Raw genomic sequence first — 27,995 nt, 5'->3', positions numbered from 1 at the left:
TGGACATTTGGGTTGATTCCAAGTCTTTGCTATTGTGAATAGTGCCGCAATAAACATACGTGTGCATGTGTCTTTGTAGTAGAATAATTTATAATCCTTTGGGTATATACCCAGTAGTGGAATGGCTGGGTCATATGGTACATCTAGTTCTAGATCCTTGAGGAACCACCATACTGTTTTCCATAATGGTTGAACTAGTTTACAATCCCACCAACAGTGTAAAAGTGTTCCTATTTCTCCACATCCTCTCCAACACCTGTTGTTTCCTGATTTTTTAATGATTGCCGTTCTAACTGGTGTGAGACGGTATCTCATTGTGGTTTTGATTTGCATTTCTCTGATGTCGAATCACATGATTATTGATTGAAAAGCAGACTCTCAGTTCCCATCTCAGATCCAATGAATCAAAAGCTCTGTGACTGGAACATGGGAACCTGCATTTTACCAAGTATATCAAGAGGTTCTTATGCCACCAAAACTTTAAAATAACTACAGTAAAAACAAGTTATCCATCAGGATCCTCCCAGTTTCAAAGATAATCTTGACATGTAATTTGTACTGGAATAAAGCCTGGCCATCACCACAACTGTGTAAATTTTAACAATGACAAAATTCTTTTTTTTCTTTCTGTTAACAATAACTGTTAACTGCAACAGCAAATGTAACAACACAGCTATGGTTCATTAAGCATATTTAATATGCCAAGTGCTTAACATGCATTATATTTAATCCCCAAATAACTTGTGAAGTAGGACTTGTGGTCCCATTTTATAGGAGAGATGACTGATACTCAGAGATGTTAAAGGACTTGCAGTTAGCATGTGGCAGCTTTGTGATACATGTCTGGCCTTTTGTGGGCCAAAAGTCCATGGTGTTCCAGTACATGGTACTATCTTTCTGAGCAGGAAAGTAAATGAAGAATGTGGATAAATTGTCCCTATAAATTTACTTGCTTTTTTTCAGAATCCAGATGTATTGGCCTTCTTATCACTAAACTTGGTGTTTGGAGCAAAAATCCTCTCAAGGACCCAAGTAATGGAGAGGATCCCTTGCTTAGTAGAAGGTACTCCAGGAGTTGCAATGTTTTCTTATGTCTGAAGCTAACTAAGTCCTGCCTTTCTAAACCCAGCCTCAGCAGAAAGCAATTTGTTCCTGTCTTTTTTGTTGTTGTAGCCAGTAAATCTGGTTAAATGCAAGGCACAAACCAAGAGATGCATGAAATAATTTTGAATGGAGATATGAGCTATAAAGCTACAGGAGACAGCTAAGAAGTAAGACATCAAAGGAAGTTGTTTGTTTTTTTGTTTTGTATTGTACCAGTTTGTCTTTTACCGAATGAGAAATACAGAGTAGTGAATGAGCTAATTTTTAATCTTTCCTTTTCACATATGTGGAAAACAAGGAAGGAAAAAGGAGACTGTTTACAGTTTAGTCTTTTTTCATTTTAGTTTTCATTTCTATTCTTCATTGTGTGCCAAGAGAGGAGACAGAAATATGGAAATTCAACACAAATGAAATGAGTCAAACTCTTGGGGTCTACCTTTATTCCTGCTTAGTAGATTAACGTTAGTAAGAGTTGTTCAGCCTGTCTGTTCTTGTTCCTTACAATACGTCTCACAAAACTTGTTAGACATTAGCAGAGTTATAATAAATAGCAAGATTTAAAATATGAGTGCCTAGGATTAAAGTAAATACCTGGTTATGCTATTTAATACGAATTCAGAGTTATATCACTGGCCTAAGTAAAGTTTTCTTTGAATTTTTGATTAAAGAAAGCTTGTGAGTGTTGTTTTCTCCACTGAGTTTTCAATTTGGAATTTTCTTCTGCAACAATACTGATAATCACTGATGTGCTAGTTGGTATTTAACAACTAGCTCTCCATGGGCAGAAAAAAAACAAAAAAATTATCTGTTACATTTGCTGATTTGCATGCTGTAGAAACTCCCACATGTCCAATTTTTGTTGAGAGAATAAAAATAGTAACACATGTAAAATAGTTAGACCAATGCCTGGTACAAAGTAAACTTTGTAGAAATATTATCTATTTTTAGCAAAAGTGTAGGAACACCAAATATTCATCAATAGGAGAATTGATAAACTAATTAAATATGTTCCAATGTTTCCTATTGAGAAAGTTAAAAGCAGTTAAAGAAAGTACACTAAATCTATGGAAAATTACATGAACTCTTTCAATATTTAAAAAATGTCAATTCATTGGTTTTCATGGTTTCTGATGGGAAGTCAGTTGTTGTTATTATACCATTGTATTTTTTGCTGTTTATTTTTAAATCTGATTATTTTTCAGAATTTTATTTTATTTTTGGCTTTTGGTGGCTTGATTATGATGTCCTAGGTTGGATTGTCTACTAATTTATTTTCGTTGGGATCTGTTAAGCTTCTTTCATATGTTGATCAATGTCCTTCACCAGTTTTGGAAAACCTCAGTCATTATTTCCTTAAATATTTCTTCTGTTTCATTCTAATCTTCTCACAATTCAGTTAATTATGCATTTGGCTATTTGAAATAAATCTCTATTATTTGCTTTTTATTTCATTAACTTCCCCATCAGTAAATCATGTATTAGAATACTTGAAGCAATTCTGTTACGTTATTTTCTTCTTCTTTACTAATTTTCCTATCAGTCTTTAGTTTGGATAGTTAATAATAAACTTTTTTGATTTCATCAATTATTTTTTATTTTTTGCTTCTGTCTATTCTGTACTTCGAACAAATCCTTAGCATCAGATGTTGCATTTTTCATTTCTAGAATTTGTATGCACTGATTACTTTTTTAATTAATAGACTTTACTTTAGATATAAGTTTTAGATTTACAGAAAAATTAAACAAAGCAAGTTGAGTTTTTATATGATTTATTAATTCCCTTTTCAGTTTTCCTCTTAATAATACTTTGCATAGTTGTGGTAATCTGTTAACACATGTGGTAATCCAATATTAACACATTAGTAACATGAGTCCAGTAGTTTCCATTAGGATTCACTCTTGGTATTATACAATCTATGGGTTTGACAAATGTAAAATGACATATATCCGCAATTACAGTAACATTCACAGTAGTGTTCACTGACCTAAAATCCTCTGTGTTTTACCTGTTTGTTCCTTCCTTCCTTTCCCAGAAACTCTGGTAACCACTAATTTTTTTTATTATCTCTCCAGTTTTGCCTTTTCCAAAATTTCCTATAGCTGGAATTATGTGGTATGTAGCATTTCAAATTGGCTTCTGATATGGTTGGCTTCGTGTCCCCACCCAAATCTCATATTGAACTGTAATCCCCATAATCCTCATGTATCAAAGGAGAGACCAGGTGGAGGTAGCTGAATCATGGGGGTGGTTTCTCCAATTCTTTTCTTGTGATAGTGAGTTCTCACAAGATCTAGTGGATTTATAAGGGGCTCTTCCCCCTTTGCTCAGCATTCTTCTTGTCACCTTGTGAAGAAGGTGCCTTGTTTTCCCTTTACCTGCTGCCATCATTGTAAGTTTCCTGAGGCCTCCCCAGCCATGCTGAACTGTGAGTCAATTAAAACTCTTTCCTTTGTACATTACCCAGTTTCAGGCAGTTCTTTTTAGCAGTATGAAAATGGACTAATACAGCTTTCTTCACTTAGCAATATGCATTTAAGATTTCTCCACGTCTTTTTGTGAATTGATAGCTCATTTCACTTATTGTTGAAAAAATTTCCATTGTCTAGATGTCCCATGGTTTATTTATCTGTTTACCTATTACATTGAAGACCATCTTAATTGCTTCCAAGATTCAGCAATTATGAATAAAGTTGCTATAAACATTCATGTACAAGTTTTATGGCTGTAGGTTTTTTAACTCATTTGGATAAACACCAAGGAGCATGATGGCTGGATCCTATGGTAAGAGAGTATCTAGTTTTGATTATGCCAAATGGCCTTCCAAAGTAGCTATACCAGTTTGCATTCCAACCAACAATGATTGAGCATTGCTGTTATTCTACATCCTCACTAGTATTTGATGTTGTCAGTGTTTTGGATTTTGGCCATAGTAACAGGTAGGGAGTGGTGGCTTTTTTTGGTGACATGTCTGCCCAGGTTTTATGTCCATTTTTCAGTTAAGTTGTTTGCTTTCTTATTGTTGAGTTTTAAGAGTTTGTATATGTTGAATAGCAGTCCTTTATCATATATATATTATGCAAATACTTTTTGCAGTGTGTGCTTTGTCTTTTTACTTTCTTAGTAGTGCCTTGCCCAGCAGAAGTTTTTACTTTTAATGAACTACAACTTACCAATTTCTTTTGTCATAAATTGTGCTTTTAGTGTTGTACCTAAGGTGTCATCACCAAACCTAAGGTTACATAGATTTTCTTCTATGTTGCCTTTTAGAAGTTCTATGATTTTGTATTTTATATTTAGGTCTATGATCCATTTTTAATTAATTTTTGCGAAAGTATAAAGTCTGTGTCTAGATTATTTTTTTCCACATTCCTACCCAGTTCTTCCAGCATCATTTGTTGAAAATATTATCTATTCTTCATTGAGTTGCCTTTGCTCTTTTGTCAAAGGTTAGTTGACTACATTTATGTGGGTGCATTTATAGGCTATTTTGATTTGTTTCTCTATTTATTTATCAATACCTCACGTCCTTAGTTATTGTAATTTTATTGTCTGTCTTGAAGTTGCATAGTGTCGGTCATCTGACTTTGCTTATCTCCTTTACAATTGTGTTGGCTATTCTGGATCTTTTACCATTCCATGTAAGCATTAAAACCAGGTTGTCCATATCCACAGGGAAACTTGCTGAAATTTTTATTGGAATTGCATTGAATCTCTAGATCAGTTTGGTAATAGTCAACATTTTAAAAATATCAAGCCTTCCTATTCAGATTCATGAAGTAGCTATCTGTTTAGACCTTCTTTGATTTAGTTCGTCAGAATTGTGTAATTGTGTAGTTTCCCTTGTATATTCATATATGATATATATTATACATATTATACATATACTGTCTCATATATATTATATATGTATCTGATTGGTCCAAAAGTAATTGTGGTTCTTGCCATTAAAAGTAATGGCAAAAACTGCAATTATTTTTGCACCAACATGAAATCACACATATTTTTATATATGGATTTTATATCTTCTCTGCTAAATTTCTTCATAATTTTATTCAATTTTGCCCATTTTTCTATAATTTTGAACAAATTTAAATACTTATTTTTAATACATTATTTTAACATTTTAATATCAGAATCTCTGTGGCTCTGCTTATATTATATATTTTTTCCTTTCCCTACCTATGTGTCATATTTTCAGACTTTTTGTTGTATTCTGATAATTAGATTTAAAGAGAAGTCATAATAGAGACTAAAGTTAATATTATTTTTCCCCAAATGGGGCATACCCATTCCACTGTCAGGAAACTAAGAGAGAGGTTGGTTCCTTTTTTTTCCTTTAGATATACAGCTGAATTTGAGCTGTGTGTAACTTGAGTTAGTTTCAATTCACATTTAGTTTTTAAAATCTTCATTTTGAGATCTGCCTTATTTTCATTTAGGCCTCTTCATCTCTAAGGTTTTGGAGATACAAATACCACATGAGTAGGAGAGATCTCATTCTGCTTTTAGCACCCCTTGCCACCTCCACCTACCACCTTTCCTGCAATGGTATACAGTAGAACAGAATAGGCAAGTTTTGAGAATTAAATGTATATTTGTGGAACTTCTAGATTTCAGTCTCTCTTGTCATCTAAAAAAAAAAAAACCATTACAACTCTTACACTTTCTCATTACCTTAGCCAAGTCCTGGGAAATATAATCCATAATGACAGTGTTTTAAGTACTTATATATATTAACTTATTTATTATTTCCAACACTGTGGGTAATATACTATTACAATTTCCATTTGGAAATGGGAAAACTGAAACAAAAAAGTGTTTAAAAGAAAGATTGCCCAAAGGCACACAGCTAGTAAGTTGCTCACATGAAATTAATGCTCTGGATTCAGTGTGTCAAGTTCACTTTCAGAAGGACTACCCAGGAAAGTTATTTCATCTGCCTTGGGGATTGGAATTATTAACAAATGATATCTAGTAAAGATCCTAAGATCTCTGCTCTTTCAGAACCTATGTATGGCTGCTTGTTTTCCAAACAATTTTTGAATAAGAGAGTCTATGTCAGCCCCATCCTGTGCCTTTTCAGATAGTACCACGTATCATACCACCATTCCTTGGCATCAGTAAAATTGATGGTCTTACACTCTCTCCACCAATCATCCTCTCCTCTTGATATTTGTCTGATTTCCTAGCTTCATCTGATTTTGAGCCCTCTTTTCTTAGCCCTGTGCTTGGACAAAAAGAAAGACTTGGCTTTCCTTTGTCCCATACCTATCTCATTAAGCCTTATCTCTTGCTGCTCCTGGTCAGTGGAATGCCCTTTTCCTGGTCATGGGATCTTTTGTCTTTTCCAGGCTTTTTTGATGATAAGGACTGTGGATGACAACAGGGATACAGCAAAATAATAGACATATTATTTATTAAGCATTTGGATGCAAATCAAATGAGGATAAATATTGAGTGAAGACTATATTAGGTTATTGAATATAATAAATACAAGATAATATTTTATGTTCCTACACAAACTATTCAACTATAAATGAAGCTGAGGTCAGGTTAAAAAGTACAGAACAAGCAAATTAAATAATGTTGATTCTCAATAGTATTTTATGTCATAGGCTTTGAGTAAGACTCAGGTCAATTTCTAATTGAGGTTGAAATAATTCAAAGTGGCACCTCATACCAAGCAAAGAGCTACCTGGTTCACATCAGTGGATCCTCTATCAATATCCATATTTATAAATGTAAAAGGCCATTGTTGGCATTTAGATAACCAATGTTCACATTTGGAGCTCTCATTTTCATGAAAAAGCTTAGAAAAAGAATGGAAAATGTCACACTACTGGTTCCTTTTTGTGAGTACAAGAAGGTGTTTCTAATACCTTGTGTCTGTATTAGTATGTATTCTTTAAGATGAAAAAATGACAACGTAATTGTTTTCTCACCTAAGCTGAGAACAAAGGCCACAGCAAGGTATATTAATTTTTAAGCCAGTGATCATTTTTGTGCTTAAATAGTCCAAATATCATGGGCCACCATTTTAATTGTGGATAAAATGTATTCAGAAATGAAGTAACCATCTCAGCTAATGACAACGGCAGCCCACCCTCATCCTGGAATTCAGTGAAGTCTTGTCATGCTGTCTTTTCTTTTGAAGTTCCATGAAGAGTCACATTAAGGGGGTGAATGCTTCCATTTTAGGTTCCATTTAGACCACCCTATTAACTTTCTGTTAAAAGCTTTTTCTACTTTTTTTTAACGCATTTGAACATTTTCTTGTAATATCCCTGGCTAGAAGAAAATTTCCTTTAGGAAACTTTGACTGAAACATAGACACCGTTTTTAAGTTGTAAGCCTTTGAAGAGAAGTATAGGTTTTCTAACTCTGTAAAAAAATATTCAATTCTATCTTTCATTTCATATAGTCCTACTCAAATAGAGTTTGATATAAAACTCTAAATCTGCCTTTATTTTATTGATGCCACTTGAGAATTCGTGAGTAAAACTTTTGTTGAAATTTAACATATTACTTTTTAAAATTCAAATTCCTGAACACTGCAACTATGTTCACTGCTGTTCACTGCTTTATCCTATACTTCGTAGGAATAAAAATAGAATTGTTATCCTGGATCAACTTTTTAGTTTTCCTCTGGGAAACATTTGTAGAGAAATCTTTTGGCATCTTATAGAGGCCTAATAATGGCTTAAATTATGATTAGCCAGAACAGGTACTAAAGGGAAAGTCTGAGGGTACCCCCCATTACAAACTTCTGCTCCCAAATACCAAATGTACTATTTTATGTTATTATAGCTTAAGTTCTTGAGAACCTGACAGGGAGTTTTGCAATGATTTGTAAATGGAAAGGCCACTGGAAAGTATTCAATATTAAGAACTAAGAGCACATTAAGAAGAATCTTGCAAGATTGAGTAAGTCCTTTTTAAAGATGGAGTAACATAACTGAGATAATGTTCATTTATGTCTTGATGATTAATGATCATCAGTCAAAGAATGCTCTTGAAGAGGGAGTAGTTTCCAATGACTCCCAAGAACTCTTTTCATGGGAAAAGGGCAATATTTGGATAAGTTGAACTGGGTAGTTGGAGAGTTGCAGGCATGAATTTGGAAGTGAGGTGAAGAAACATGTAAGCCAGTTAAGAAACTTTAGTTTCATTAGTGGTCCTTTAAGAAGTGATAACAGTGTTTATGGAGGAAAACGATGACATATGTGAATTTTGGAAAGTAAAGTCCACCCAGGAAACATCAGGGAAAATAGACCAAAAAAAGAAATCCTGGGAGAATGAGAAATTCTTTAAAAAATCTGTAATTTGGAGGAGAGATAATGGAGAAGTTAGATTGACATCTGAGAGGAATGAACAAAGTTCATGTACTTTCGAAATGAGGAATATGCTATGAACAACAGTTATTCGAAGATTATGTTTACATAGAAAGAGAAATTGAAGCGTATTTCTCATTATATTTTTTGAGAAGTATTAAAAATACTCTAGAATATTGTGCTTAACTTTTACATAAAATTGATTCATTCTTCAAGTTGTTAGAAATTAGCACTTTATTTTTTACTCTGGTTATCTGGAAACTTGTCAGATATGTTTCATGAATTTAAATATTTGTATGTCTACTAAACTAGACTTGCTAGAAAAGATGACATTCTTTGTACCTAACACATGTAAGATAAAGGATAGGTTTTCAGAAATTGTAATGGAACAAATTGACCAGAAAATAATAATAATAACAATAATCACGGTAATAACTTATAAAGGCAATATTTTTATTATTCAAAACAAAATTTACATGTATTATCTCCTGTGATTCTCTGTGACCTAGATAATTTTATAAGTAAGAAAACTTCAAAATAGTTAAATAACTTCCCCAAGATCACAGAGTCTGAATCTTCAAATGAAAACCACATTTTCCTGCTTTTCAATATGACCAACTATCTCAAAAAGAAATGTTGAGCTGATGCTGGGGCTTCAGTGATCTTTACAGGATATTCCAGTATCAGCTGGGCAGAGACAGTCTAGCACTGTTTAGGGTAATTCTCATTTAATATCTTTACACAACATTTTTTGTTAATGGCCTGTGTTTTATTCTTCTCCTCCAGAAAACCCCTTTTCTATCCTTTTGTAGTTATAGCATCAACAATCAATTTTCCTTTTTTTCTTTTTTGTTAATCTAACTTAGGTGAACTTATTTATTATTAGTGAATTTTGCAGAGGTATTTCCACTGTCCCTACAGATTCCCAAATAATATGGTCCTAAACCTACAACCAAATACTGACATTTCTTTATTAGAAATTATAATATCAAGGAATACTGTAAAAATGATACTATTGTTAAAAACAACACTAACAAAAGCTGCATTTATTTGCAAGCACATTGAGATGGGTAACAATGGTCAGTGATAATATTTTCACCTAAAATCATTATAAGCAGTAAACTACTAATGAACACTACCATGAAACTTCAAAGAGGAAGAGATTAAGAATTAATTGGTTAATTGGAAGGTGAAATTAGATTATTTAAAAGAAGTAAGTTTATCAAGTGGTTTAAAAAGGTAAGGGCTTTCATTGAAGGCAACCAAGTGATTGTGAAAAAGGCACATTGAACATGACATTGTTTGGAAATTGTGGGAGCTGATTATAGCTAATTATAGCTGAAGTAGATAGTAAAAATTGAGACAAGATAGAAGTTGAGATCCCTTTGTCCAATATGGTAGATACTGGCACTATGTCATTGTTTAAACAAAATGAAATTAAAAAATTCAGTTTCATGTTGACACTAGCCACGTTTCCAGTGCTCAGTGTTTATGTTTGGCTAGTGGCTACTACAATGGATACCACAGAAATGAAGTAATTCTTGAAGTAATTCTTTCATTTCAGGAGCTTCTTTGAAAGATCACCACAGACATACAAGGCCCAAGTGATAGTTTTATAGGCTCACATATAGCAAAATGAAGAGCAACTAAATGAAAAGTAAAATGAGAAATGTGAATTTTTAAACCACATCATCAGTCCTGTCTTCAGCATATTATTTAATCTTTTTCATATTTATCCTGATTTATTTAAAACTGCTAAGCATGTTTCTATAGCAGCATAAATGCACCAGAGTTTTCAATTTTAACATAGATATAGATGTATTAGGTTGGTGCAAAATTAATTGCGTTTTTTGCAAAAGTTGCAATTACTTTTATACCAACCTAATAGAATCATAGAATACACACACACACACACACACACACACACACACACAGACACACAAGCACAGATGACAACCCATAGAGAACATAGTCTTTTGCCAAAACCCTTTATTATAAACACAAAGGCACAAGTTTCTAGTGGTGCAAAATTAGTTGCTTAATATTATACAATTAGTACGACATTCAAATTAAGCCCTTGCTTTGTTTTTCACAATTAGGAACTTGTCCCACAAGACCATACAATATCCCTGGATCTGGATTTTGAAATTTAAAGATTATAGTAAATGTATTGGGATTTATTCTGTCCTTCTTTTCAGGATATTGTGGGCTCCAAAAGAGGTAATATAGTAGAACCTCAACATCTATTCACCTCAGATAATTAGACTGTATGAATCCTGACAATTCTGGTGTTTGGTTCCACAATGGGGATCATAATGCAGAATTTTATTGACAGGCATATTATGGAGCCTTTGCTGTGAGCTCTGGGAAAGTGTTATTTTCTCTCCTACGAAAGAGGCACGAGAGAAATATGACACATTTTCTTCTACTAGATATGCCTGGATGGACCTGGTAGTCGTATACCCTGAGAATGCAGCCAATGCACTAGCATGGCAGAAGAGCAGACTTAGAGCCCTTCCTTCCATATCTGCAGCCACCTTCCTAGTCATTTCTTATTTAGTTATATAATAAAGATCATTTTTGTGGTTTATAAACAAGAATTATAATTAATTTTTACATAAATAAGGTAAGATAAAATTCAGTAATTTTTTGTTTATATATTTTTTTCCTGGAGTGGCATACATTTCATATACATTTTTAGCACACATAACAGATAACCCAAAGGAAGAGAAACATTCTAGTTTGAAAACTCAGTATGTGCAAAAGTATTAAGTCAGAGAGCCTGATATTTTTAAAGAATAGTCAAGGTCTGTTTGTTTTCAGGAAGGAATAATTATGAGAGCTTTAGTAGGTGGCGATAGGCAGGCAAATGTCAAATTAGAAACATGTGAAATATTTTGCTTGGCATACCAAAATCATAGAAATTTCATCCCAGAAGTAAAACCTTGTATTCTATCAGAAGTCCCCAAGGATGGTTCTAATAATCCTATTTGAAAAGCGCTCATGGATTTATTTCTTTTTCTTTTTTTTTTTTTTTTGCTAGAGTAAGTTTAAAGGTTAAAGCCCTTATTTAATAATAAACTTTCAGTCACAATACGTTGTTTATTATCTGTACATATTATTTTAAACATTGATATTAGAATTTTCTACTACAATGTTAAGGAATAGTGGTAGTGGTTTGCAAGATAAATGTGAGAGGGACTCAAGCAGCTTGTGCAAAGACCATTTTGCCAAAAGTGTGTCTATGCAATTCTCAAAGAAGCTTAGACATTCAAACACTCCTACACTTTCACAGATAATGGTAAAATAAATGTCTAGATGGACTCATTATTTTTGATAGGGAAGACATGGTTAAGTTAGTTAACTCAGTCCTCTAATTCACACCTTTCATCTTTTGAAAGGACACCACCCAAATCATGGGCAAACATATCACTAAAGTGTAGGTATTGAGACATGAGTATAAATAAATCTAATTAATTTTAAAAAATCATTACTGCATGTGTGTGGATACAGTTCTAAATTTTAAAAACATTTTCACAGTGTAAGAAAAACTCTGGTGTTCATAAGCACTTTAAACAGAAAATATTCCTGGCTCTTGCATTCATGCTGTTACTTAGTTGTTACTAATAGTAACCAGGGAATGGATCTTGAAATATGCTTTCACCCTTACTATGCTAATAGTTCATTCTTTTTTGTGAACAATAGGGTTGACTTTTTCAGACAGTGTATTTAAGGCTTAATAGATGTAGTCTTTGACTACGAAGGCAAGGGTTTCCTAGGAAGGCTCTGACTTATTAAGTTCTACCTGTTTACACTTGTGATGTGTTCAACATCATGTCAGATGCTATGAGAGAATATAAAAGTAGAAAGGAAGTGGGTTGGATAGTGCCCCCTTCACATCAAAGTCATGTCCATGAGGAATCTCCATGCACCCTTATTTGGAAATAAAATCTTTGCAGATATAATTAGTTAAGTTAAAATGAGGTCATACTTGATTAAGATACGCCCTGAATTCAAAAATGTGTGTACCTATAAGAGAATTGGGAGAAAGATTTAGACACAGAGGGTACACACATGTACCCAAGGGACATTGTCATGTGACACAGAGGCAGAGATTGGAGTGAGTAAGCTATAAACCAAAAAAAGGCAAGGTTTGCTGGCAACTGGAAGCTAGGAGAGAGGCATGGAAAAAGTTCTCCCTCAGAACTTCCTGAAGGAACCAAACCTGCTGACCCCTTGATTTCGGACTTCCAGGCACCCAAACTGTATCAGAATAAGATTTCTGTGGTTGTAAGCCACCCAGTTTATGGTAATTTCATCACAGGAGCTCTATGGAAGGAAACAAGGAAACGAGGAAACAAGGATTTGTGGAATCCATGCTATGGGGCCGATTCTGTGCTAGACTTTCAGTTGTTAATTGAATCCTTACAGGGATTTCTGTCCCTGTCACAGAGAAATCCAGAAACTCAGAGATAAAAAACAAACTCACTAAAGCTCAAAGTGGTTAATAACTTCACTCTCTGAGCAAATACTCATCAGGAGTTGAGCTCTTGTTTCTTCTGTTAAGTTCATCACCCTAAACTCCCTGGGCATGGCTTTATTCCTCTTACAATGATGTGCTGCTGATTTTGGGGTTTTCAGAAAAGAGGAGCTTAAGGAGTACTGGGGTATGAAAGGATATCTTCTGTGAGGGAATGGAGCTAAAGCTGGCTTTTGAAATCTCAATAGCATTTGCATAGACATTGAAGTCTAAGCATGCTTCTCAAGGGGAGAGAGACTGGGATACTAACTCAGTTTTGTAATTTAAGCAGTCAAATGCCGATACACATGCTGAATTGTACACTTTCTATGTAAGACTCCCGCATCTATTTTTTCTCAATAGTATATACTCTGCCAGAATTCATGCATAGAACACCTCTCCAACGCTTACAGACACCCTACAGTACAGGTATGCTCATCCTCATAGTGTGAAGAAGAAAATGAGTTTCTGAAAGGTTACATGCTTTTTTCAAGGTCACATGATTAAAATTGATGACAGGGAATTCAATAAACAATGTTTCTGACTCCAAGCTCTATATACTCAAACTATATATAATGGTAGAATAATTCTCCCTCTTCCCTTGCACTCTCTCTTTACCCATTTCTTTCTTTAAATTTATGTAGTATTTTTATAGAATAGAAGCAGCACTTGGTGGGATACAACTTACACAAGACACAAATATCAATGAGAATGCAACATATTCATATCTTTCTGAACATAATGCATGTTAAGGCCTAAATATCGTATGTATTTGGTAGGGGAACAAGGCATATTAATTATGACTAGGAGAGCACAGTGACTTAGCAGGAGACTTTCTCATCAACTCTGAGCCATGCAAAGTCAATGATAATTGCTCATCTTTTATCTGTCCTGCTAAGCTAGGGGAGAGTATCTGAAGGGATGGGCTATGCCATCACTATCATTACACAGCTGCCTTCTGGCTGTATGCCTGGCATGAAGCATGTGATCGGTAAATGTCTTCCTGAATGAGTGGATACTTGAATAAATTATTATATGAGATGATGGCTAATCTATGTTTCTTTGGTCATCATTGATGGTTGTTACTCAAGCAGTTTAAAACATATATAAGTTATCTGGTCTAAGACTCATATGTAAAGTGAAGTGCTTATCACTAACTTTCACTAAAAATAATGAAAATACATTTAATATTTATATGTTTTGTAAAAATAGACTTTTCTTAAAAACAAATAAAATACTCTACCTTTTTCTACCTTAAAGTAATTCTTCTAAATACCAGGCTTCATTTGCTATACTCTCTTCTCTGACAGTGCATTAGTAGTCTAGACATAACACACAGTTAACAGAGCAAGATCTGGGATACATGTGTAAAAGGAAAAAAAGAAAACCAATTTAAGAACCCATACAACCTCTCTGATAAATCCTTAATTCTTGTTTTAATGATTAATTAATACGAACCAGAATATAATGATAAATCCTTAATTCTTGTTTTAATGATTATATAAACCAGAATATAAACACATTTCGAAAATTTTCTGATAATTTAAGCAAGACCTCATCAGGGTAATTGTATTCACATCATCTATTTAGGAATCAGTCTTTCCAAACAGTATTATATTAAGATAATGAGACAATATGCATATGCAAATTGCTGAAATCAAAAGTCATGTTAATAAAAACATTAAACAGAAAATATTAGATAGAATGATAATTTGACATATGAAATACCTTCAAGCATATGGAAAAATCATGCAAATAGCTTAACCATCACAACCTGATGTGCTTTTTATCTACTAGAAAATTGCAAGGGGAGACGGACCACAGTGGCAGTGACTTTATTTTACATTATGAGAACTGTAAAGGAGTATTATTTTTGCAATTTCAATATGGATAAGTCCCAAGCTTTTTCTTCTGCCAGTTTCAACCTTGATGAAAGTCACTTGTGCCCTGATCCCACATGAAAAACTGCCAAGATTCCTGCGGTAGAATCAGACAGATCCATAAGTCAGTTTCCCCTTCTCTCTCCTGCCTCTCCCATGCAACGTTCTGCATTATTTCTCTGGGTCTTTTTTGTTATATACTGATTCTCAGGAAGCATTTATTTGTATTTCTCTGCTATTTAGTTGAACAGCAATATGGTCCCCTTGTGTTCGTTTGGTCTTGTAGGATGACCTTTAATAAGGTGTGGGTTTCCCCTGGAGCACCAGAAGTTGTTTCCCAGGAGTATAACAATGTCCAGTCTCCCCTCTTCTATCCAGATGCATTGCATATGCCTACAGAAAATTCAGTTTCCAGTTAAGGGCTATTTTTCTAGAATACAGGGAAGATATGTCAGAAAGATGTCCTCCCAATAGCTGAAAAGAAAGGGAAGATTTTTTTTTTTTTTTTGTCAAAGCTATTTTTTTCCAGACATCCACAAAACTCTGAGAAGTAGTTATTATTATCTGTGTTTCTCAGATGAACTAGTAGTAGTTAAATGGTAGGTGTAGAATTTAAACTTAAATGTATCTGCCCCCAAAACTCTTTCCACCGTACCCACTGACCCAGAAATATACTTACCATCAGCATAAAGCAAGCAGCACAATTTAAAGTCTTTATATAAGCTGCTTGGAACCATAGAACCATAGTACAGTACTGATGGGAAGCTTAACAACCATTTAATCCAATCACCCCACTGAAAGAGAAAAGCTGTGACTTTAAAAGATGCAGTGTTTGACCCAAGATCAGATATTATAACTATGACCCAACTAATTCCAGTACCTATGACCCAACCCTTCTAATTCCAGTACCTATGACCCAACCCTTCTAATTCCAGTACCTATGACCCAACCCTTCTAATTCCAGTACCTATGACCCAACCCTTCTAATTCCAGTACCTATGACCCAACCCTTCTAATTCCAGTACTCATTCATAACAATATTCTACCTCTCACTTAACAATTTGGCTTGCTTTAATACAGTTTCTTTTTTCCTTTTTATATTTTCATCTTTATCCTCTATTGATTGACTGACCTAACTGACGAAACAGACGAATTTGCATTCACCAACTTTCTTCTCTCTCATTGTGAACAAGTTTAAAGAATTTCCTAGAAAAGGTCACTTGAGATCCACCATGAATGAGAATGGATTGGAACAAATTGCAAAACTATTTGGAGTTTAATTCACAGATTATTGAAAGATTTTCTTTTCTCTCTACTTTGAATCTTTTTTGAACGGAACTGATGTTAAAATGCAATTAATGCCCTTACCAACTTGCCAGTCAGCAGAATTCTGTGCTTCTGCTCAAACTGAGAAAAATAAACAGACGAAAAGCAAGCAAGAAGTACAATAAAGCAAAACTGCATCATAGCTACTTCACACAGAGACAACTTCAATGTTTTTCCAGAGTCAGTGCTGCCTGAGGATGCATAACATTGGTCCTTGATAGCCAATTTTCTGCCATCTTGAGAATAGTTAGCAATCCATCCATCACTATGCTTGGGATACATAAAAAGAACAGCACCTTGTAAAGGTCTTAAAAAATTACTCCCCAAAGATAAGAAAGACCAAATGCTTGCTGTTTTTTAATAGAATTTGAATGAAAGATATTAAAAAGAAACAAAAATATTCAATACATCTTACTGGCAATTGTCAAACTCTCTCTCCCTTTTTTTGGACACATCTTTTGAAAATGGCTTTTGTTTTGACATTTTACCTGAATGCATTTATCTCTCATGCTGGGGTGCCATTTTGGGAAACTAAGAACAGGGAAAGCCCACTCCATAGACAGAAGTGCTGCAAACACTTTGCACACATATTAGTCCCCAGATTAAAAAACAAACCCCAAGTCAGGAGTTTTTGTAGTTTGTTACCACACCAGGTGGTTAAAGTGTCAGTAGATACTAAGAAGTTACTGCTGCTGGCTCCACAAGTTTCTACAGAATATTCATTTTTTAAATCAGCTGGGATATGGAGAGATAGGTAGACATTGAGGGTAAAAGAGACAGGAGGCATGGTAAGGAGGAGGTAATATCAAGAAGAAACCTGTCTGATTCATTATTAAGTGAGAAATGCTAAATTTTATTAAGCGTTTGCTTAGGTCAATTTCCTTAGAAGGAAAGACTGAGATAAGGATTCCTGAACAAATGATATATTTGGGGATAAATGGGTGAGAAAAGAAGGATAAGACAGGGATAGGAGCCAAGCGATGATGTGGTCTCAGCTGGAAATCAGCTTCAGCCTGATCTTGCAAGATGTTCTAGAGCTGCACTGTCCAATATATTAAGTAGTCACTGGCCACAGGTGGCACTTAAGCACTTGAAATATGATTAGCCTGAATTGAAATGTGCCCCAAGTGTAAAATCCATATCAGATCAAAGATGCAGTGCAGAAACATAAAATATCTCATGAATAGTGTGTTTTTACTGATTACATATTGAAGTAATATGCTGGGTTAACTAAAATATATTATTAAAATATTTCACCCACCCACTTCTGTTTTTACTTTTTAAATATGACTACTAGAAAAAATTCAATTACATATGTGGTTTGCATTGTATTTCTACTGAGCTACACTGCTTTGGAATGACCGTCTGAATTTCCTTTAATCAGGAAAATAATACACAGTTAGGTAATGTCCCTCTCTCCTTCCCTCCCTCCCTCCCTCCCTTCCTTCCTCCCTTCCTTCTTTCCTCCCTTCCTTCTTTCTTCCTTCCTTGTTTCTATCCTTCCTTTCCTCCATCCTTCCTTCTTTCCTCCCCCTCCCTCTTTCCTCATTTTTTCCTTTCTTCCTTTTTTCTTCTTTCTCCTTAAAAATTCTAACCATTAATGTGTGTTTAACACTGACCGAGGCAGGACTGCTTCTAGATCTCCTACTCAGGTTGCACAGAGGCCTGTGATCTCATCATCCAAACACCCAGGCAGACATGTCCACAACTGTGTTATCCTAAGCACAGCTACAGAATGCTCATCACAGCTCGGTGCTGGGAAGAGATACTGGCAGCAGCTCTTCAAAATAAGTAGCTGATTCAAGGTTCAAAAATACGTCATCAACTGGCTTCCAGGTACTGCCATCTTTTCATCTGTAGGCCCATGTTGTTGATGGCAGATGAAAGCTATTGTGACGGGAAACCAAAACAAAAGAACCCTACTTCATTCCATTTCTGAAGTAGTGCTACTTGCAGGTACCTGGAGGACACTTAAAAAGGTAGGAGCAGCTGCAAAGAGTTAAATTATGTACCAAAAAATTAATATTTAAGTTATAATTCATTACATAAATTGTACTGCAATTTATACCATTTATACCCCAGATTTTTTTCTTTGGTAACTTGCTAAATTTTTTGGTGCATGCTCAGTTTCTAGAAACACTTGGTAACTAGACTGATTCCTTGCAGAAAGCCCTTTTCATAACATAAGCTGACCTTCATAGTCATCCTTATCATCATCATCATCATCATCATCATCATCATCATCATCATCATCATCACTGTGTCACCAATGATATTATTTTTGAACTTTTGCTCATGGCATATTGATCAGTATTAGGCTCAATAATGATTCATGATGTGTTGGGCATTTGGGATGCTAAGGCAAAAATTATGGTGAATAAAATCAATAGTGTAGGCAGTGTGTTATCTCTTTTTTGACAATTTGTAGGTCAAAAGAATTTGAGTACAGGCAGCAATTCTAGAATATAACTCAACTGCATAGCATGTTACTAGGCAGGGGTCAATTTGATGTTATCTTTTCCTGTGCTTTCAGTTTTCTTGCATTTTGAAAAATAAACTAAACAGCCAATCCAACAGAGTGGCATAAGGAATGCACAGCTTACCAAACTCCATTGTCAGTGATAGTAAATACAACAGTGGATAAAGTGGCAGAGCAGGGAGGAAAAGCAAACAGTGTCATGAATTTCTAGATATATTAAGCATCTGAAAAGTAATGAATATCTAGCAGGCTAACTAATATTTGATCTAGAAAGTATTAATAGGACCTTGATTTTAACATTTGGATCTAGCACTAATTTATCTAATCTTTTACAGTTAGATTATAATAATTTAATAATTTTTTTCTACAAAGAATGGAAGCTACATCATAGCCAAATAATAATATGCTATCTGTATATGCAAAACAGCTCAATTATTTGAGGCAATTAAACTAATATCTCTAGAGTGACTTGAAAGGAGGTTATCTTTGTAGGAAAGATTTCAATGAGAATTGGAAAAATACAGCATTTTTTGCTGTGATTCTGTGGAAAAAAAAATACAAAATAGACCAAAGAAATTAGTCTTCAATGTTTAATGTTTATCATTACCAAAACCCAACTCTATGATGACTTTCTTAATTATCTAGATGAAATTTTCTTGTTTTGCAAAAGTGATAATTTCTAAGGGAGGCTACTCTTGCTAGAGCTAGCTTTTTGCTGCTGCCTATACAAAAGCAAGAATAAAAATGGAAATAAAAATATGCTGCACTAATATTGTTTTCTAGATGTTTGCTCTTTGAAGCTTTCTTGGTATTATTTGGTGGTAATTTCTTAAATTAGAACCTTTTCCTTGTCTCTCTGATTTAAGTAAATAATAGTGTTTCACATACTAAAGCTTTTATTTTAAAAAATCTCAAAACATCTTATTAATAACCACATTACCCTTGCAGAAATTCCTGGTTAAAAATGGTTCAGAAGTGGGAAAGACATATGTAAATGGCAAGCCTCAGGATCAGAAAAGCCCATGACTTAACCACAGTCCTGGATAGACTGTTATGAAATTCCGATTTTCGTACCCCAGCATGATATTCTACTCCACTGTGACAAAACTGCTCCCATGAAGTTTAATAAATCAATGACCAGACCTTAATAACTTAAGCTCATAGAGAGAATAATAATATACACATTAGAGTAGGTCTAGCTTGGCCAATTTGTGGAAGAACTCAAAGTTACTTCTAATTAGTAAGACAAAAAGTCTTCTGATATGTTAAAGGATGTAGGTCCTGCCAGTTAGTTCAGTCCTTCAAGTTGTGTACTGACTCTCAAACATGTCACCATTTTTTGTGCTAGTTTATTGGATACTGACAACATAGTCTAAGACAGAAGCACAACTAATACACTCTTATTTTAAGTTACATTTGTTTCAGCTGTTCTATCTTAGAAGGCAGTGAGTTCTATTATTTCCAGTTAAATGATGTTATATAAGTGCATTAAAATGTCTAGTGTAAGAGGGAAGCAGTGATTTTACATATGATTTTGATAGATTACTTTTACTGTCCAGTGGATAAGGGTAATGAGCCAAGAGAGTAATGGTGAGTGCTTTTCAAGGCATATTTATGTCTTCCATTATTGTGAGATGCAAAGTGAGGGATCAATGCTTTGGGAAGCTCAGGAATGTACACCCATAATGATCTGTGGGTGTGGACAGAGTCCTCGTGTGGATGGTTACAAAACACATCAAATACACCAGTGATCGAAATGCTTCGTTTATAGAGAATATCACAGCTATACTAAAATGATTTCCAGATATTTTTACTCACAGATCTAAAATTAGAATTCCATAACTTATAGGCCATTAAAACTAATTAAAACAACAAACACACAAAAATAAGACGACAATGGAGAACGTGACATTCAAATTTCACTTGACGTTAAACCTTAGTGTGCATTTTGAATGCTCTCTATAAATCCACTGCCATTCTTATTGATCAGCTCCTCACCATATCAAACCTGTTTTTTACTTTATTGCCATACTTACCTTACTAAAAGACAAATCTAATTATTGCTCTGCCCTTGAAACTCTTACTTAGGTACCTGTTGCCTAAAGATAACACTTAAAAGCCAAATTGTTCTCACAATCTATTCCCAACTACCAATTTCATTGGTCAATACTATCATTTTTACTTTTCCATAAAAATCATAATACTTTTCAAAATGCCATTTGTTTTAGAAGGGTTATTCTTATTTTTTCTGGCAGAGAAATGTATATTAATGCATTTCCTGGTTGGTCTCATGCTTCCCACTTTACACTATGAGCATAAATCCTTGCTTCTTCTCTACCTGCACATTCTGTACGTAAATTATTATTTCAATTTAAATTATTATTTCAATTATTATTCTTTGCTTTAATTTATTTATTTAGAAATTGGTAGCCACTATTAACATTACCACATCTCTAGTGCTTGGACTCAGCATACGTTAGATGCTTTTAAATATGTGTCCATTTGAATTGACTATATTTAACTTCATTATCTTTTTCCCTCATAAGTCGCAGATCAAAGAATATTCCCTTTTAAGCAGATATTAACAGGGGAAATACACACCATTGTTTCAGAAAGTAATTATGCAGATTGACTCTCCTAGTAGGAAATTAGAAAATTCACTCAGCACCACAGCTGTGGGACTTAATTTATAGAATCAGCTATATTTTGAAAACTTTGAAAATCTGCCAAAAGAGAAAATTATAAGATTGATTCTGTAAATGATGGTGTTCAAAGTTAAACTACTTCTCTGATGGATTTGTTAGAGACGATTTTTTCCCCAGCCATATTTTTTTATTTTCTTACTTTTGATCAGTGGATAACTTCTGCTTCATCCTATAGCAAATAATTCTACCTGCATAAAATGTAAGCTTATAATCATTTGTGAAAGATAAAGGCAGTACTTTAGCTATTTAGATTAGGTAAATGAATCGTGAACATAGTGTCCTTTACTTCAAATACTACACTCTCATCCCACACCCCCTGTTCTGTTGAGCATTGTCACTAAAATAACACGATGGCTGGCAGGGACAGTGGAGGAAACTAAATTTTTTTTTAGACAATACACTGCTGAAATGAGGCATCATCATATGAGCCAGCTTTCCAATTTAGAACACACTCATTCCTTAATTTGGTTTGATGTGAATGCACATACAGAAAAGTGCATATAGCCTCAGTGTGCAGCTTGATTCATTTTACAAATGGAACACACCCATACAGCAACATATAGAAGCCCTTCATACCCCCTTCTAATCATGATCTTAATTCCACCCTAGGGAAGCCATTAGCCAAACTTTTAACATCATGGATGCTAATTTTTGTACTCTACACAAATTGCATATTAAATAGTTACTTTTTTCATTCCAGCTTGTTTCCCTCAATACTATGTTTGTGGGTAGCTATATTTTGTTCATTCTCATTGCTACATAGTATTGCATTGTGTGACTATAACACAATTTATTTATCCATTCAACTGTTAATAGGCCTTTGCGTAGTTTTGAGGTTGGCGTTATGAATACTGTTGCTATGAATATTCATGTGCACATCTTTTGGAGAACATATGTATGCATTTTTCCAAATGTTAAACCCATCTTATATTCCTGGAATAAACCACACTTTTCGTGATATATTATCCTATTTATACGTTGCTGGATTTGATTTTCTAGGATTGGGTTTAGGATTGTTGCATTTATGTGACTAAAAGAAATTAGTCTGTGATTTTCCTTTCCTTTAATGTTTTGTGAAGTTTTCTTATTGGGTTTTCCTGGGTCTTATAAAATATGTGTTGGAAAGTGTTGTCTCTTTTTCTTTCTACTCTGAATGAGTTTGTTTAATAGTGGTATTATTCCCTTAAATATTTGGAAGAGCTCACTGATAAGGTTATATGGATCTGGAGTTTTCTTTCTGGGAATGATTAAGTTCTTTCATAGATATGAGATTATTAAGATTTTCAATTTCTTCTTCTGTCAATTTAGGCTATAGATTTTTCCCCAAACATGTCCATTTCATACAATTTTCTAAATTAATTGGCATTAGGTTGTTAATAATATTAATTTCTTTGATGCTTGAATGATATTAGTGATGATTTATTTTGTATTCCTAATTCTGACAACTGTTTTTTCTTTCTTTTTTTATTGATCAGTTTGTAGGTACTTATGAATTAAATTAATATTTTTATAGATTGTATAGGTTTGAAATTTGAGTTAGTTTTTCTCTAATTTCTTGAGATGGATGTGTAAATATTGATTTTCAGCCTCCTTTCTAACAGATATTTTTGAAAACATATTTAATTGAATTTTTTCTCTAAAAACATTTTTCTTTTGGCTTTTTATATATAAAATATTTTTCCACTGGATATAGAATTCTAAGTTACATTGTTTTAGCACTTTTCAAAAGGCCATGTTCTTATTTTCTAGCTTTTATTATTTTCATGTTTAGTTTCAGTCTTGCTGCTTCTTTGAAAGTAATTTGTCTTTTTCACTTGGCTGGTACTAAGATTTTCTCTTTGGATTCCTACCCTGTAACTTTTATATATATTGCTTGGAGTTTGTTGAACTTCTTGAGTCTGGATTAATGTCATCCATCAATTTTGGAAAATTTTCAGTCATTACCTCTTCACTATTTCCATTGCCAAATTCTCTCTCTTTTCTCCCTGTGAGAATAGATTTATAAAACTACCAGACTTATTGAATTTGTTCCACATGTCTCTAATTTTCCCTGAATTTTTCTCTCTGAGCATCAGTTTTGCATTTTTTATTTATCTGTTTTTTAATTCACTAAGTCTTCCCTAGCTAGCATGCTATTGGATTCATCCATTGCAGTTCTTAATTTCAGATTTTTGTATTTAGTTTAAAATGTCCACTTAATTTGTTTTTACAGGTCCCAATTTTTAATTGAAAATTTTCATTATTTTATGTCTTTATTCCTTTTTTAAACTATTTCATTAATATAGTTATCATAATTATCCTAAAGTCCAGTTCTGTTCATGCCAACATCCAAGTTCTTGTTCTAATATCAATTTCTTAAAAATTATTATTGGTCATATAGTCTTGATATTTTGCAAGTTTTATGTTTGGATTATGTAAAAATAACCAGAGATACTCCAGATTGTGTAATCCTCAACCAGATAGGGTTAATTCTTATCTCTGTTAGCCAGAGAAAATGTGAGGGTGTTGATCTCAATCCAAATTCGATTGTGATTTCAGTAAAGTCATCTTACCTCTGGTTTGCTCTGCTTTCTAGAGCATGAAGCTTTCTGCCAGGGCCAAACCTGAGTTTCACCCACTAGCTGGCCTATTCTCCACGAAAAAAACTTTTTTTTTTAATAACCACCAGGACACTCCTACAAAATTTACTCTGACATTCAAAGTTTCCAGCCTTACAACAAAGTAATTTTTTTTGGGGTGGGGGGAGCGAAAAAAAAGTAAGTTTATTTGATGTGTTTCTTAGTAATGGAATTGTGGGGAAGAACAAAAGCAGGTTCCGGGACTCACATTGCTTTGGGGGAAGCTAAAGCTTCCCAGAATCCCTTGTCCCTCCCCACTTTGGGCACTTAGCGGTGGGGCTGAGGAGTGAGAGGGTCAAGGCAAGGAATGATTTATTAAAGCTAACGAGCAGACAGAAGGCGCTGGTGGGTCATATCTCGGGCCTGGAAGAGGGAGGGCGTGGGCGAGGCCCCATGTAACACCAGGGGCTCCTTGGTTCCAGGCTTGGCCTCTAGTCCTTTCCCTTCCCTTTCTTGGCTTTGGCCTTGGCTTTGGTCTTGGGGGTGCAGGGCTTGGTGACGCGGATAGTCTCCTGGCACTGGGCATTGTAGCGCGCCTTCTTCATGGTGCCTTGGCGGACTTTGGTGCCTGTGCCCCCATCACACGCACCCCAGTTCTCAAACTTGTACTTGCAGTCGGCTTCAAACTCCTTCTTCCATTTGCAGGGCACCCTGCACCGGATGCGCTGGGTCTGGGCCCCGCAGGTGCCCTCGCGGAAACCCACGCTGCAATCCTTGTTGCTGGGGGTGCAGGGCCCCCAGGCCCACTCCGCACGCTCGCTCCACGGGCCGCCCTTCTTCACCTTGTCTTTCTGTTTGGCCACTGCAGAGGTGAGCGCCCGCAGGGCGAGGAGGGTGAGAAGGAGGAAGCCTCGGTGCTGCATCTTGCTCGCTGCCTGCGCTGCTTCATTCCCTCCCGCACCGGGCCCGTCACAACAAAGTAATTTTTAAGTGGGTGCACAGCAATGCAGGGGATCTCCCCACTCTTGCTCTTTCTCATTCTAGCTTTGTATAACTTGTGAAAGATCTGCTGGTTGCTCTTTCTCTAGGAAGATTCCTCTTCCTAGAATGAGTCACAGTTCTCAGGCTCTAACCTACACTAAAAATTAGTACATACTGCCAGAATAAACACTTCCAGGATCCTCAGTTCAACCCTGAATGATTCTCTCCTCTCTGGAATTTTTTTCCATTAATCCTAATTTGTATTGCTGTTTACATAATTTACCTGAAAGTGAAGTGCTCCAGAACTGAATTTACTTTTTTACCCTAACAACATGATTTGAACACTTAAAAGTTTAATACAGAATATATTTCTATTTCCTCTCAATAAATTAACGAGAGAAATTTAAAATAAAAATTAATTAAACTGTATTGAAAATAATTAAAATTTACCAATTCATTAGCTGATAATCTCTTCATAATTATTTCTCAATAATTACAGGCATATCTCATCTTATTGCACTTTACAATCAAAAATGGAAGGTTTGTGGCAATCCTGCATTGAGCAAGTCTATCAGTACCATTTTTCCAAAAGCATGTGTTCACTTCTTGTCTCTGTGTCACATGATGACAATTCTCACAATATTTCAAACTCTTCTTCATTATTATATCTTTCATGGTGCTCTGTGATCAGTGATCTTTGACATTATTGTTGTAATTGTTTCGGGGTCTCATGAACCACGATAAAATGAAAAACTGAATTGATAACTGTGGTTTGTGTTCTGACTGGTCCACCAAATGGCCAATCCTCATGTCTCTTCCTCTTTTCAGGCATCCCTATTCCTTGAGACAAAACAATATTGAAATTAGGCCAATTAAAAACCTCACTAATTTCAGCTTTACAAACATATATAGACTGTAAGTGAAGTGATATAAACAAATAATCCACGCAAATGGAAACCGAAAGAGAGCAGGGGTACCTATACTTATATCAGAGAAAATATACTTTAAATCAAAAACTATGGCAAGGGACAAAGAATAACGTCATTACGTAATGATAAAAGAGTCAATTCATCAAGATGATAGAAAAATTTAAATATATATATGCATCCAGCATCAGAGCACCTATATATGTAAACCAGATATTATCTAATCTGATGGGAGAAATAAAGAACAATATAATATTGGTAGGAAACTTCAATACCCTGCTTTCAACAATTGATAGATCAGACAAATCAATCAGAAAACATTGGAATTGAACTACATGTTAGACCAAGTGAACCTAAAAGACATGTCTATAACATTTTATCCAATAGTAGCAGAATATACATTCTCTTCCAGCACACATGAAACATTATCCAGGAGAGATCATATGTTAGGACACAAAACAATCCTTAACAAATTTAGAAAGATCGAAATCATTTCCAGCATCATTTCCAATCGCACAATTATATGACTCCAGAAATCTATTATTGAAAAATAAATAAATACTAGAAAATTCACATATGAACAGAAACTAAATAGCATGCTCCTAAACAAACAATAGATCAAAATAAAATGAAATGGGACTTTAAAAAATCTTCAGACAAATGAAAATGGAAACAACATACTGAAACTTATAGGAGGTTAGAAAAGCAGTTCTAAAAGGAAAGTAAAGTGATAAATGCCTACAAAAAGGAAAAAAAAATCTAAAATATACAATCTAACTTTATATTTCAAACAACTTGAAAAAGAACAAACAAAACACAAAGTTAGTACAGGAAAGTAAATGAAAAATTCAGAGCAGAAATAAAGAAATAAAAAGTAGAAAATCAATTGAAAAGATCAACTAAAGAACTGTTTTGTAAAAATGATAAAATTGACAAACCTTTAAGTAAAATGACAAAGAAAAATGAGAGAAGACTGAATAGACAAAATCAGAAATGGAGGAGACATTACAACTGATTCCACAGGAATACAAAGGATCATGAGAGACCACTATGAAGAATAATGCACCAACTAATTGGATAACTTAGAATAAATGGATAAATTCCTAGATATATACAACCTATCAAGACTAAATTGTGAAGTAATGTCAATTCTTAATTGATGGATAATAAAAAAATTGTATCAATAATAATAATATTAAAACTTCCCAACATAGAAAATCTTAGCACCTGATGGCTTCACTGGTGAATACAACTGAACATTCAAAAAAAAATTAATACAAATCTTTCTCAAATGCTTCCAAAAAATTGAAGAGGAAAGAACACTTTCACAATTATTTTATAAGGCCAGCATTACCTTAATGCCAAAGTCATACAAGGGCCCTGTAAGGAAATGTATGCAAAACTTTCAACAAAATACAGCCGACTATTAAGCAATGAAAGAGTTAGGAGTGCTGATATCCCTCACAGCAGAAAATTTATGTATAACTTTTGACTTCCCTAAAAGTTAACTATTAATAGCTGACTCTTGATCAGAAGTCTTACCAATAACAGGTCAGTTAACACATATTATGTATATTATATTTATATTAAGTACTGTATTCTTATAATAAAGGAAGCTAGAGAAAAGCATTATTAAGAAAATCTAAGAAAGAGAAAACATATTTACTATTAAGTGAAAGTAAATCATCACAAAAATCTTCATCCTCATTGTCTTAATATTGATTGGATGAAAGAGGAAAAGAAAGAGGCAGGGGTGGTGGTATATATATATATACACACACACAAAATGGAATGTGATATATATATACACACACACACACACACGCAATGGAATATTACACAGCCTTTAAAAATAGGTGTCTTGCTGTCTCAGTGAGGACAGAGGGAGAAGAAAATCTATGTATAAGTAGATCCACACAGTTCAAACTCGTGTTGTTCTATGGTCAACTGGATAAGCAAAAGAAATTCAGCAGCACATTAAAAGGATCACTCACCATGAGCAAGTGGCATTTGTTCCTGGGATAATATGTTTCAAAATATATAAATTAATAAATATGGTATATTACACTAGTAGAATAAAGGATGAAAATCATATGATTATCTCAATAGATGCAGAAAAAACATTTGACAAAATTCGACATCTTTCATAATAAAATATCTCAACAAATAAGGAGTAGAAAAAATG

The 27,995-nt window shown here is 34.3% G+C and overlaps 1 protein-coding gene and 1 long non-coding RNA gene across 3 annotated transcripts in view; one reads left to right on the top strand and one right to left on the bottom strand.

Annotated features, from left to right (window-relative positions):
* Positions 1 to 27,995, top strand: part of LOC111544256 — a 530,430-nt gene that overhangs the window by 45,299 nt on the left and 457,136 nt on the right. The window lies entirely within an intron of this gene.
* On the bottom strand, positions 24,395 to 24,826 carry LOC111544254 (midkine-like). Of its 2 annotated transcripts, XM_023214689.3 has the most exons (2): positions 24,746 to 24,826; positions 24,395 to 24,589 (listed from the first exon to the last, which is right to left on the bottom strand). In XM_023214689.3, the coding sequence occupies exons 1-2, from the start codon at positions 24,824 to 24,826 to the stop codon at positions 24,395 to 24,397; spliced, it is 276 nt and encodes a 91-aa protein (XP_023070457.1). The 2 variants fall into 2 exon arrangements, with proteins under 2 accessions (XP_023070457.1, XP_023070456.1); XM_023214688.3 differs by having other exon boundaries at positions 24,395 to 24,826.

The sequence above is a fragment of the Piliocolobus tephrosceles genome, chromosome 2 (assembly GCF_002776525.5).
Source record: "Piliocolobus tephrosceles isolate RC106 chromosome 2, ASM277652v3, whole genome shotgun sequence".
NCBI classification, from domain to species: Eukaryota; Metazoa; Chordata; class Mammalia; order Primates; family Cercopithecidae; genus Piliocolobus; species Piliocolobus tephrosceles.
The sequence above is the reverse complement of the archived record's forward strand: the minus strand, read 5'-3'. Positions and strand labels throughout refer to the sequence as shown.

Excerpts from the sequence above, each read along its gene's own strand:
- LOC111544254 (XM_023214688.3), bottom strand. The coding sequence starts at position 24,826 with ATGCAGCACCGAGGCTTCCTCCTTCTCACCCTCCTCGCCCTGCGGGCG.